At 37.9% G+C, this 13,732-nt stretch overlaps 2 protein-coding genes, 1 long non-coding RNA gene and 1 pseudogene across 6 annotated transcripts; 2 read left to right on the forward strand and 2 right to left on the reverse strand.

The window, feature by feature from the left end:
- Positions 1–2,722: 2,722 nt before the first annotated feature.
- LOC147513056 (pentatricopeptide repeat-containing protein At1g59720, chloroplastic/mitochondrial pseudogene) lies at positions 2,723–9,134 on the forward strand (annotated as a pseudogene). Of its 3 annotated transcripts, none has more exons than XR_015215198.1 (4): positions 2,723–5,354; positions 5,509–5,847; positions 6,457–6,655; positions 6,964–9,134. The product of XR_015215198.1 is annotated as a pentatricopeptide repeat-containing protein At1g59720, chloroplastic/mitochondrial pseudogene, transcript variant X2 (transcript). The 3 variants fall into 3 exon arrangements; XR_015215199.1 differs by lacking the exon at positions 5,509–5,847 and adding an exon at positions 6,350–6,399 and having other exon boundaries at positions 6,478–6,655; XR_015215197.1 differs by lacking the exon at positions 5,509–5,847.
- Positions 7,566–9,312, reverse strand: LOC147513057 (putative xyloglucan galactosyltransferase GT19). Its single transcript, XM_086596093.1, has one exon. The coding sequence runs from the start codon at positions 9,093–9,095 to the stop codon at positions 7,746–7,748; it is 1,350 nt and encodes a 449-aa protein (XP_086452219.1). The 5' UTR covers positions 9,096–9,312; the 3' UTR covers positions 7,566–7,745.
- A 521-nt stretch (positions 9,313–9,833) lies between these two features.
- LOC147513058 (uncharacterized) lies at positions 9,834–11,844 on the forward strand. The gene is made up of 2 exons (XR_015215200.1): positions 9,834–10,580; positions 11,483–11,844. It is a non-coding gene; the product is annotated as an uncharacterized LOC147513058 (long non-coding RNA).
- A 237-nt stretch (positions 11,845–12,081) lies between these two features.
- LOC147513059 (protein INAPERTURATE POLLEN1-like) lies at positions 12,082–13,521 on the reverse strand. Its single transcript, XM_086596094.1, is given in 3 exon segments — positions 12,082–13,016; positions 13,018–13,283; positions 13,405–13,521. Coding segments are annotated over 3 exon segments (795 nt in total). The 5' UTR covers positions 13,421–13,521; the 3' UTR covers positions 12,082–12,503.
- Positions 13,522–13,732: the final 211 nt, after the last annotated feature.

Here is a 13,732-nt window from a genome sequence, read left to right on the forward strand (position 1 = left end):
TTTCTCAAATCTCGGCGAAAAACTGTATAATAGGTCTGCGAACTAGGGTATAAACGTGACCGTTTTGGTATTGAAATGACAGGAGTGGATGTGGGTTTTAATGGAAATGTCCAAATCACCCAACAACCGTATCTCTTTACAAAGGACTCTTGGAGATTTTTGTAGGGAACGAATGGACGATTTACTAGGTTGACGACATAATATAATCATTTTCTGCTTTAAATGTTGGATAGGCGGATCCGCGAATAGCCAAATATGGCCATGGTCAAATTGGTCACGAGGCATGGCATGGCGCCGTGCGCGCTCAACAAAAATAGTTATCAGGCGATGTATTTTGTGCTTCAAGCTTTTTAAAGCTCACACAGGCTCATACTCAGATACTCATAGCTTTTCACAAGTGGGGGAGATATGCAGCGAAGCAGTTGTGAACTTGCAATGTTGGGGAGATTAGTTTAGTCTACTGCAGTTGTACTAAGCTATGAGCAAGATAAAGTAGAACATTTCTGGTATGTAATTATGAACTACACTTTTCACAAGTCAACTTACGTACAACTCGTATATGCTCTTAAAATTAAGAGTAAAGCTGCAAAAGCCCGTGAAGTTTACATATGGGCATATGGCCAACTTTCTTAGTTTCTTAGATTGGTAAAGAATGTACCAAATAGAGGATACACCCAGGCTTAAGATCGGCTTAAACTCCAAAAGGATCAAGATATGGATGAAATGACTGATCGACTATGTTGCACGGACGAAGACATTGACGCAGACGCAGCAATTCGGTTATATCTCAAAAATATAAGATGCGGACACAACAAAAGACGCAAAAATTAATTAATATTTATAATTTTATTTTATATAAATTGAACATTAAAAACTAAATTAAATGTATCAACATTTATAAATTCAAAATGATTAAAGATAAATAGCTACAAAATTAAGTTTAATATTTTCTAATCAAACTTTAAAAACATGTCATGAGTCTAAATAAAACAAAAAATAAAAAAATTGAGTTTTTTAATATTATTTTGATTTATTTTTTATTTTTTTGGGTCAAAATTCACGTCCTGACCATATTGACCCGCGTCTAGTTTAGTTGACTACATCTTGACCGTGTTGACTGCGTCCGACGCGTGTCTGACACAGACACAGCCCATGGGTTGGTGCGTCCGTGTTTTAGAGCTGATCGACTGATTGACTCATATATTTGTGTGTTGATAAATAGAGAAAAAAATGTGTTTGTAACTGTTGATGTATTTTAATATGTGAGTTGGTCATATGGGCCTGTTCATTATGGTACGGCTATTATTTCCTGTTGGTTATTTTTTGACTTGGTTTTTCTTATCTAGTAACAATGTTGAGTCCAATATCCACAGGTTATTAGCCTATAATACACCCATTATTGAAGGATAGACATTTACAAAAGAAAAACCAATTTCTATTTTCTTTCTCACTGAAAAAAAAAAAATGAACTGGCAGTGGATTTTTTTCTATTGCAGTTCATTGTTTTCACTTGGGCAATCCGTTAAGTTTATTGCGAGTGTGTGTAGTGCTCTTCTTCTATTGTTATCTAGTGCAGGAGTTTAATGGAAATTAGTTGATTGGACGTTGTATCATAGAGATTGCACCTTCTTTGCTGCAATTTGTTTGAGAGAAGATTCGGAGACGCGAAACAACTTTAAAGAAAGCGATATTGTCTCAACTTGATATTGTCTCAACTTGGCCTATTGTATTGTGGGTTGGTTATGTGATTTGGAATTTATATGTATACCTAACAGTAACTTTGTATAAAGAATTGAGGATACATGAAGTGTCGAACACGGTCAACACAGAACTATAGAAGCTTAAAAAGAACAAACGAGACCTTACATGGCATGAGTTTTGGGGGAATTCCAATCCAATCATATGACCCCTTGGATAAAAAATACGGTGGTACGTTATCGATTTCCTTATCGTAAAAGGGCAATATGTTATTTAAATCCTTTGGTGTTACGTTGATCTCGCAAACATGGTTTGAAAATTGTAAGAGTATATGCATGTAGATGAGTAAATTCGGTCAATATTGGTTTGGTTACATTTGTCAAGTGCTGTTTCGTGTTATAATGGTGTCAAAAACTCAAAATCTCTACCCTATTAGATTGCTGAACTTTTCGAAATCTCATCTAGCCAGGGGTAAGCCAGTGAACAATGTATTTTTTCTCTCCCAGATATTCATTGTTTAGTAACACATTCTTTCATAATTATAAGCACCTCTATCATACTTCATTATTTAGTAATACCTCTCTATACTATTGTATGTCACTTCCGTCCTATTTAATTATCCACATTTTTTTTACAAAATAGTAACACGAAAAATGTCAAATACAATATTGATTTTTACGATTCTTGATCATTATTGTTTATGCATCAGCTTGACATTGATCTAAAATGAATGTAGACACTAGACAATGTATCATTTTATCAAAACCTTAGAAGAACCAGTAGCATCACGGATCACATACTAACACACAACGATATCTGCAATTTTACTCAATGAAGACTAAAATTGACTCCCTATTTCCAATCTAAGTTAACCAAACAGTGCTATACCTAACGACAAGCAATTAGTAATTAGATCATTATAATGGTCAGTGTACTTCCTTAGAAAGTAAGCAGTAAACAGTTAGACCCAAATACCCAATGCAGTGGTACATTGCGAATGCTAAATTTCTTCCCACCAGTCAAATTAAATTCGACACACTTTAAAACCAGTTAAATCCTAAAATATACGTACGACTGATTGACTGGTGTAACCGATTTGATTGATGGCCCTTTCCCTTGTAAGCTATTTAATGTTTGTTTCTTGGCCTCTGAATCAACACCAAACTGCCTCGGAAGAAGGTCCCGCTAAAACAAGTGACACAAACTGGCAGTAACAGATTTAACAAACGTTTGGCAGTAGAATTTTTTTTCTTATTATGATATGACAAACACAACACTGCTAGAAGGAGAACAACAACAATTTTTAGCCTCACTACTAAAAAAATGTACCAACATGAAATACCTACGCCAAATCCATTCCCACGTACTAAAATCCCCACTCCCTCCAAACTTGAAAACTCACTTACTATGTCAAATCGTTGGCTTCTGTGCACTCTCACCATCCGGCGACATAAATCACGCTCGAACCGTTTTCACTCAAATACAAAACCCGAACATATTCTCATACAATTCCATGATTCGTGGGTGTTCACAAATCCAAAACCCATCTAAAGAACCCGTTTTTTTATATCATAAGTTGATTAAAACGGGTTACCCGAACCCGAATAGTTACACACTTGCATTTGTACTTAAAGCTTGTGCTGTTGTGTTGGGTTTTAAAGAAGGGTGGCAGATACATTCACATGTTTTGAGATTTGGGTTGGGTTCTAGTCCATTTGTACAAACTGCATTGGTGAATTTTTATGCCAAGTGTGAAGAAATTGGGTTGGCGAGAAAATTGTTTGATGAAATACCTGAGAGGAATTTGATTGGTTGGAGTACTATGATTAGTGGGTATGCTAGAATTGGTTTGGTTAATGAGGCTTTGGGTTTGTTTAGGGAAATGCAAAAGGTTGGTATTAGACCAGATGAAGTTACTATGGTTAGTGTGATTACTGCTTGCGCGACGTCGGGTGCATTGGATTTGGGGAAATGGGTACATGCGTTTATTGATAAACATGTTATTAAAGTTGATCTTGAGCTTACTACTGCGCTTATTAATATGTATGCTAGGTGTGGGTGTATTGAGAGGTCGAAAAAACTTTTCGATGAAATGCCTGTTAAAGATACTAAGGCTTGGAGCTCAATGATTGTGGGGCTGGCTATTCATGGACTCGCGGAGGACGCGTTGGATGTTTTTGCCAAGATGCAAAAGGATAATGTCAGACCAAACCAAGTTACGTTTATTGGTGTGTTATCTGCTTGTGCTCATAGAGGTTTAGTATCTGAGGGACGAAGTTATTGGTCGATTATGATTGAATTTGGGATAGAACCTCTAATGGAACATTATGGGTGTATGGTTGATCTACTCTGTCGAGCTGGACTTGTAGAAGAAGCATATGGTTTTGTTGAAACAATGCACATTTCACCGAATTCAATAGTTTGGAGAACACTTCTCATGGGTTGCAAGAAGAAAGGGATGTTGGAGAAAGGGGAGATTGTTGCTCGTAGGCTTCTTGAACTCGAGCCGCTCAATGCCGAAAATTATGTGCTCCTGTCTAATTTGTATGCTGCAAACTCTTTGTGGGAGAAAGTGAGTTGCGTGAGGATGAAGATGAAGGAAATTGGAATCAAAACACTTCCTGGATGTAGTTCGATCGAGACTGATGGCTTTGTACATGAGTTTGTGGTTGGTGATAGGTCACACCCTGAGGAAAATGAGATAAGGAAAGTGTTACAAGACATAGCCGAGCGAGTCCGTCGAGTTGGTCATGATCCTTGGACATCAGTTGTCTTACATGACGTTGGCGATGAAGAGAAAGAAGGTGCCCTTTGCGAGCATAGTGAGCGGTTGGCTATTGCTTATGGACTACTGAAGACAAAAGCCCCAGTTGTGATTCGAGTGGTGAAGAACTTAAGAGTTTGTCCTGATTGCCATGAGGTGACAAAGATTATCAGTAAATTGTATGAACGGGAGATCATTGTGAGGGATCGTGTTCGCTTCCATAGATTTGTAGATGGAGTGTGTAGTTGTAAGGAGTATTGGTGATTGTTCATACTATGCTGTGAATTTTCCTGAGTTACTTTATTAAGTGTAATCAGGGTGAGAAGATGTGCTGGCGAGGAGGGTTCCTCTTGCTTTCTCCTACATTGCATACACACAGGGCTAAAACACGGCATTTGCAGCTAAAAAAAAGTAACAGAAAGGAAGCATCCAGAGAAAAAGGAATGGAGTGCCTAGACATCTTTGTGTTTCTTATAAAGTGCAAGAACTGGCTATAGCGTAACTACTAAGTGGCCAGGTTAAAGGCCGGACAGTAAGGATATCCTGGGAAGAGAGCCCTTGGCCTTGAGCAGACTAATGGGCAGCAGCTATGTGCCTGATGTTAGCTAGCCAATGGTCCGACTGTTTCTTACCAACTTTGGCTGGCCAGTAGGCAATATCTCCTCTTGCTTTTCTATTTCTCTTCTCTAAGCTAGAGAACTTTTTCTTCTGTTTCTTCTTCTATATAATGGCCCATCATTTGGTTCTCATTGGCACCGAAATAAACCTTCGTTTGGCGTCTCCTGATCTGTGTTTCCCCATTTTCCGATACTAATGCTCTTCCTTTGCTGGTCTATTGAAGGTGCAGAGAAGCAACCCCTAGACTTTCTTGTTGTGAGTCTTGCATTTCCAGGTGTGATATTCTTCAGCTGTTTATTTTATTGTTATTTTCTTTTTCTGCTTTGTCTTGATATTGAAGATGGTTAGAGTGTTTAAACTGTGAAGAAGTTTTTTTCGATGATTTAAACCCGTTGAGGATAAAAAGAGCTTTATACTGTTATACACAGGCACATTACTGAACGCTGTTCTGGCAACAAGTCCTTGTTTCTGGACTTGGCTTTGTTATTTGATGTTATGGTCATGGTTCACCTATCGAATAACGAGAGTGGAGAACTTCAAAGACGGACTCTGTCATTACCAATATGTCATAATCTGTCCAGCATAGTGAATACAAATAAGATATCCTTATAAGAGCATGTACTTCTCTGGGAGCCACCACTAAGGGAATGATTGCCAAATAGTTATATGATCCAATCATTCCCCAGCACCATCAAATCCTTTTCTCCATTCATGCCGTCTGACAGACATGAAGCTACTGTATTGTAAGCATGTTGCGTTCTGCACTTGTAAGTGGCACCTTTGATGCATTTTGCTTTATTGAGCGCTTGCTTTTGACAATAAATGTAGTGTCACTTGGGACTCTCCTTACCTCCTGCGTGCACAATTTTTCTGATTTTACACATTTACGTTAGAGTACCCTCTTGCTATCGACACAAGCTTCTTTGTTTGTCTCCATATACGTTGGTGTGACCCTATTTCCGGAAAGCTCTTTGGGGGTGTTCGAATGTAGTTCACTAACATTAACTTCTGGATAAGTTGTGTCTAAGGTTGGTGACAGATGCCCAAGTTTTTAGGCTCAGGAAAGCTATCATTCTCTTACTTAACTAATTTCAAAATTCTCTCTAAGCAAGTACTTGTGAGACAACAGTTGCAATAATATGACTTTCATGATCAAGTGATTGATACCAAATCAGTCAGTGTGCGTGTGGCAGTAATACGACTTTGTAAGCATTAGAATCGAGTTCAGTCAGTTTAATATATAAATAACTTTGAAGGGTGTCTTTGCAGGATGCTATCTTCATTACACAGCCCAAAACTCAGTGCTCATGTTTTGTTAGGTATCATGCTTATCGGCTCTTATTAACTGGTTCTTTTAGCCTGACATCCTCTTTCAGATCACTGAATATTGTCTTCAGGAGCTTGACACTCAATGTCCCAAACTGGGAGGGATCAAGACCTTGTCTTGAAACTGTCGCAGGACTTTGAGATCCTGAAGTGTGCTTCCTTTGCCAAAGTCCAGAATGTGGATTCTAGAGTTTGTGCGTGGAATGGAAGAGCAGTTGGCATCTATTACATGGGCACGAATGGGACCTGGTATGTACGTCTCATTTTAGTTACATTCTGCTCGGCCACACCTCTTGAAGCCCATGCAGTAATGAACCCATACCCATTCACATCTTCATGTTGTTAACCTAAGCAAAGTCCATATTTGAACTCCCAAAAGTACAAAGTTTGAGTAAACTCTGGTTTTCCAGTCACAAGTACCACTGTCATCCAGAACCCACAGTAGAGTTGCAGTCTGCAATGTTTGCTCCACGAAATCTTAATGTGAATATTCATACTTCTTTAGACTTTAGAACCTTTGACGATTTTTTTGTAAATCAGTTGCAATACGACTGCAGGTCCCTCCTGAACGGATTAATACCAAATCTGCCCGGTTATGGCAATACTTTGCTGCATTAATTCCCTTGGCCTTGGACGAAGCTGTTCTACTTAGGAAGGTAAAAATCAGGCCACAAAATTGCTGCTTTTTCAGGTTGGCATCATGGGGTTCGATGATTGTAAAATGGGGATGAGAACTTGTCCTAATGATAACCAGTTCAAGAAGCACTAAGGAACATATTAGAGCAACACAAAAGGGAAAGTGCTTAAAAGCGTAGCTCCTTAGTCCAAGAAACACTAAGGAGCTATGCCCGCTTACTAAATAGCAGCTAGTATTTCTCTAAGAAACATATTAGAGAAGGGGGAAGCCAAATGAAGTTTGGGGAATGGAGTGGATTCAGGGAGAGAAAGATTCATCACATCATCTCCTAGTTATTCCTGTTGATTTTATAATTATTTGCGTCTGAAATTCCTTGTATTATCTTACAGATTCTTTTTTGGTTACTGAAAGTTCGTTTTTCCTGTTCAGTATTGAGAATGATTATACTATAAACTACAACAGGTGTTTAAGATGCTTATATCGTACGTTAAAATTAAAATACTTGCCACAAAAGCAGACATAAATCTGAATAAGCAAGATGCTATCAATTGATTTATTATCAATGGAACAATGTACAATTTCTAATTTCTTTAACTCTATACATTTATCAGGTGAAAGTATGGAACTAATAAATAGTTGAGCCGAAAAGTAAGGGGGGAATAAAAAGCAAATATCAATTAAGAGAACAGAAATCAAATAATCTTAACTGCTGTTTGTTTTTGCTATTCTGGACTTGATTTTGTATATGGTTCCATCTACCGCAATGTCGAAAGCATCCTTCACACCCCTCCATTCCATTGCTTCCCCATGCCTTCTATACACAACTCTTGGCATTAGCTCAATGACCTTTTCTCTCATTCTTCTTACTTCAGACTTAGGAATTGCCATTAGAACATCCATGATGTTCAGAGTTTTCAATACCACCTCCTCCTTTGGTATAAACACCGAGAATTCATCAAACTGATTCTCAGGCAAGTGCCATCCGAATTGAGTCTTGGCAGACGATTCCTCAAAGAACACCGGAATACATCCAGCAAGTATCGCATCAAACGTAGACCGCCGTGTAGGCGTGTCACCTGGTGGTTGTAAGCAGAAGCTAGCTTTCAACATTGGCCTCATGTATCGGTACGGGTCATGGTCACATATCCCATTAGAACAATCAACAATCTTACAAACCTCAGAATAACTACCACCAAGAGCTCTAGTACTATTACTAGTAGTATTCTCACATTCACCGCGAATACTTCGCCTAATATTAGGCGAGGAACCCAACCCACCACCACCAGCAAACAACATGAAAGTAGTCCTATGAGCACGAAGTGCTCGCTCAATCCAATTTTCCATCAATGCAATACTCGGTGGATGAAACGAAGTCGGATAAGGCACCGCTTGTTCTTGCCAAGACCACACTCTCGATTCCAGAGTTAACGCAGTTACATTATAAAACTCTGGCAATTCTAAAAACGAGGTGCCCCAAATAGGCGGATCGTTTGTTAACGGTTGCGAAAAATCCCAAGCAGGACGAGCCATAACCAAGAAATGATCATGACCAAAATTCCTAGTCCATATATGTGGATTATCATTTTGTAGAAATTTGTAAAGGTGTAAACCATGTTCAGCACTGGAATTAACATCGGGACCATATAAATATCGAAGCGCATCAATACCGGCATAATACGGAAGATAAATAGCATTGGCATGATTGGGATTTGAGGTGAGACATGGGTATTCGAGAATTCGACGATGGAAAATGAGTTCAAGCATAAATGGGTCGGTACGAAACCAACTATGGGAACGGTTATGGGTCTTGTGACCCAAACCATGGTTAGCTAAGTAAGGACAGAAATCATCATAAATTGGGTAGTCAGAACAATTGATAAGAAGATCTAGATTGAATTGAGATGGAAGTTTTCTGATATGTATCCATTTTCCTGTACATTCTTGTTCTGGGTCAAGATCTGACCCGGTTTGTTGTGAATGAACTGAATTAATGAAGAAGAAAAAAGAAATGAGCAAGATAGTGGTGCAAGTGGAAGAAAGCATGGCGAGCATAGAAAGGGTGAGAAATGAGGATGGGTTTTTTTTGTTCCTGAATCATATCACATTTTACACTCTCACAAGTCACAAGTCTTCGTGTTTTTTTGCCAACTCTTTCGGTTCTGTTTTGTGATATCTATTTTTTATTGTTATGATTTTGACGTGGTTACGCGTTTCTGGGCTGGTTTTGTTTTCTACGGCGAGAGAAAGAAGGGAATCATGTGTGGGACTGTGGGGTAAAAATTCTGATTTCTGTGAGTAGATCTTGTTACTCAGAATTGAGTCCATTGACTGCCATCTGTAATATTGTTGTTTATCTTTCTGTTAGCAAGTGGTTGATCCTGTACTTCTCAATGTTACATTTCAAGTTTACCTGAGGTTGAATTTTGAGCATTGGATAAAATGCCGTAGTAAACAGGACAAAATATGTGCATTGATTTTTACGATTGAAGATAACTAACCTAGCACCTGGTGTGCAGGATCTATTATCCTGGAATATAAATAGTTAGGCAACAACTAATCAAAGCTAACAAACAAACAAAGCCAAGTTTAAAAAGAAAGTCAATTATAACGCATTAACGCTCTTGAGAGAGAGAGTGTCGGTGGAGGGAACAGATTGAGGTTAATAACTGAGTGGGGGAATTGTTAGTGTTCATTGCTCCATGTATTGCGCCATCTATTCCTCTTATCTAGTATATATATTCTAGTGCCGCCAATAAAGAGTGACATATCTCATGCTCTACATGGGCCCATATGGCTTTTTTTCAGTGACCATATCACGCTCACTATTTTAATAGTAGTATCGCTACATACTGGACTTCAAAGCACCACTTAGTTTTCTGTATGTCGATCAAATTTGATGACAAAACTACTGAAGTTGGGTAGGATGAAAGTATTTAACATGCTATGTTTCAGCCTAAAGACGGAAATGTTGATGAATTCCCCTTTACTTGTTACAATTTGAAATCAACTTTTTTGGACTTATAATGAGTTCAACAATTGGGTTCTAAAGGTGGCGATCTAGGGTGTTTAACAATTTGAAACAATTGTTTTTGAAATCAATAAACAGTGGATTTACAATGTGGTTATGCGAACCATAAAAAAAAAAACAATGTGGTTATGCGGACGGTCACTAGATGGAAACTCAAACCGCTGTTACGCAAGGTCGAAATGTCGTGGGGGCTTGGGGCATCTGGCGGATTAGGCTTTGCAACAGACAATTACAAGCCCAACCCAATTCCAGACAGACCCAAATCTTGTGCAGCTAGCGAATCCCTGAAAAAAGGTTTTTTTTCACGCAAAAGTTTCAGAATTGCAACTTCCACACCAAGAAAGAAGATGAAGAGTTCATGGATCAGAACAAGAAGACCAAAAAAGAAGCAGAAGAAGCAAAGCAATGAAGACAGAATCAGTAATTTACCGGATGCACTCATCCATCACATATTCTCTTTCTTGGACATGAGTGGTTGTTCAGTCTAGCACTTTATAACACTGATGGAGGTACTAATACTCCTTATCTCAATTTTGAATTCAAGTCGCCCCTACCCCGTTGTATAATGAGACTTGATTGGTTTAACAAAGAACAGAATCGTTTTATAACTCTGTGTAAAGTTTGTAACAGATTTTCCAAAATTACTGGAATGCTTCCCGTTTTGCATAATATAAAACAGTTGACTCTGTTTGATCCGTCTAGGGATGGTTTTGTTGTAATCTCTGTGTTGTATTTCAATATACTTTGAACTTGGTTTGAGAAGATCAACATGTGTGTTCTTTCATTCCTTGTGTTTTGTGGATAATCCAACGTTGGCTAGCAAACACCAACTTATTGTGTATATCTAACTGTACGTTCTGGTACCATATATTAGCGAATTTATGTTCCTCTAGTGGACTCTTTGTTTAGTGTTCAATGTATTTTGATGAACTAGAAAAATGGCCGTCTTTGTTTACTACTTCTTGCTTATAATTCTCTGATTTGTCCCCTTTCTTCTGTAAAGTTCGTAACAGATTTTTCCAGACTTGGTGGAAAGGGCTCCTATATTTCATAAAATAAGACAGTGACCCTGTTGATTCGTATTTGTAATGCAATGGTAACTTCCTTTGAGAGACTGCCTTTTGTGTAGAATCTCTTGTCTGGAAAAGAGCTCAGTACTAACCTTACTTTCAGTTTAATAATTTTGAAGTTAAATCTTAGTATCTTAGTAATTTTACAGAAATAATATGAACTCAAAAATGCTTTTGGGACGTATTCATGAGTCATTGAGTAGTGTACCAGTAAAAGGTCATCCATTAAGAAGTAAATTTCTGAAGTAATTTCCTATATATTTCATTATCTATAATTTTATAGATATGCATACAAATATACAATTACTATCATTTCATGCACTTTCTTTCCTGCTTGATAGAGGGGGAGGTGGGAAGACTGGAGAGAACTCTTCGTTTTAGTTGAAGCCTTGAAGGTACAAGACTGGGAGCGAACATACCAATCCTGAAAATGTGTCACGTTCTAAAGACCTTTGAGATCTGGGATTCCAAGGGATTGAGGATGAATTTGATAGAGTCTAGATATTGATAACATTTATTAAGATTATCACTTATATATAGTTCATCAAATTCAGGAGCTCCGGCGTGCAAGTCACTTGGTCACATAAGACTCTTCCTATATGAACTTTGATTGAAATGTATTAACTCCTAGTGTGAACTTCATACTCTTGTCCAAGTAAGAAGTACACTTCCGCTGCATTTCTCACAGCTGGAGTTAGAAACTCTTCTTTTTCTTCTATGTTTGCAGTTTATGAATTAGCAACAACCTCCACTTTTTGCTGGTGTAAAGTGTAAACTACAGCACTGATTAGTTTGGTTGCAACTCGAAAACACCTAAAAACTTGTCGTTTTAACTAATTGTGTGACTGTAAATTCTAACATAACAGTGCAAATGAACCATAGTAAAAATGGCTCAAATTTATTAACTATTCCATTCAAAAAACACACATAACGACATGAATTATTGTGAATTTTCAATTGTTCATCATGTATCAAAATAGGATGCAATACATAAACAATCACATCACTGTCTAGGCTTATAAAAAAAAATCACTGTCTAGAGTCAGGACTTACAACATCCTATGTGAAACAATGTAAGCATTACAAACAACTTCACTACGCTCGAAAAAACTCAGTTTCCTTGCAAATATTCAACGCAGAGTATACTAGATGATTGAAGAGGTTGGTAAATTAAAGAATCCCTGCAAGACCACATGAACAGAATTCAGTAACACAAAACAGATAAAACAAAGAGAATGTAAGAGAACTCACCAATAATTACTAAATTATGTTCTGTGCTCCTCCCTTTCAAACAAATGCAAGAATAAGAAGTCTCCAAAACAGAATCAAAGAAACCCCACGTTGAGAAACAAGACTCAAGATTCAAGAATCAAGTGAAAGGGGTATCTTGCATTGTTCAAATTCCTTGACCAACTCAAAATCTCTAAACCCAATAAAGAATTTAGCAAGTCCTTCAAGGTAAAGAGCAGCTTGATAAAGATCAGTAGCACCCATGATTTCAATAAGAATATTTCTTCTAAGTCTATTAGCATCCAAGAAAACACTCACAAGTTCATCATTATTAGCCACAACACCACCTCCAATTACTTTGGAAGCTTCTTCTTTCCCTTTACAACGTACCCAATCAACTGCACCTCGTTTAATAAACTCACATTGTGCTTTTCTTGCACGATCAACAAAACAAGGAACCATTGATCTTAATCCACATTCAATCTGTTCAACTCGATTCACCAAGTTCGTTGAAGGTCTGTTCCAAGCTAACGGGAAACTCAACCCCTTTTCATTACTCCTCTCAAAATCATCACCATCATCAGAATCTTCATTGAGTAGTGATCTTAAAAGGTTGGTGAAAAGATATGGATGATAATCACCAAAACCAAAGAAAGGGTTTCTCGAAAGAGTTTTTCCAACACGGATAAAGAAGTTGTGAAATGTCTTCTGAAGCTGCTTGATCGAGTGCGTAGTAATAAGTTTGGAAATGGTGATGGAGCATTTGAACACAGGTGGAAAGATGGCTGGCTGAGAAAACCAACATGGAGCGTTGAAGCATAGGGAGAAGTTTGTTCTTGAGTGTTTCTATCCATTCTTCGTAGAATTCTTTGAACGGGCGAGTTGCTGTTTTCTTTCCAACGATTCTTGATGCTGTTTAAGAGTTTTGAGATCAGAGGTGAGAGTTAGTATGGTTTCTTGAAGAAATTGAAAGAAAGAAGACATACAAAATTACAGTAGAGAGAGAGAGAGAGAGAAGAAGAAGAATGTTTACCTACTGCTTTCATCATCTTCTTCTTCTTGTTGGTGTGAAAACGAGAAAGAGGAAGAATAGATTGAACGAATAGATAGGCAAATTAGATCAGAGGGAAAAGAGTCCACAGGGCTAACTATATATACACACAGGGCAGAATTGAAAGCCCAGTTGCAAACTTGAAGCCCAAATACCCCCTCTTTTTCAGATGGCTTACAAGAAATAAAAATGGGCTTTTCAGTATTACTACACCATAAATTTAGGCCCAAACACATAAATTAATTCACCAAGAATTTCAGTTTTAAGCCCGGATGAACAGTAATTTCGGTTTAAGACAAAAGTAGGCTGA

The sequence above is a fragment of the Coptis chinensis genome, chromosome 3, assembly GCF_015680905.1.
Source record: "Coptis chinensis isolate HL-2020 chromosome 3, ASM1568090v1, whole genome shotgun sequence".
In the NCBI taxonomy this organism is placed as follows: Eukaryota; Viridiplantae; Streptophyta; class Magnoliopsida; order Ranunculales; family Ranunculaceae; genus Coptis; species Coptis chinensis.

Excerpts from the sequence above, each read along its gene's own strand:
- LOC147513057 (XM_086596093.1), bottom strand. The coding sequence starts at position 9,095 with ATGCTCGCCATGCTTTCTTCCACTTGCACCACTATCTTGCTCATTTCT.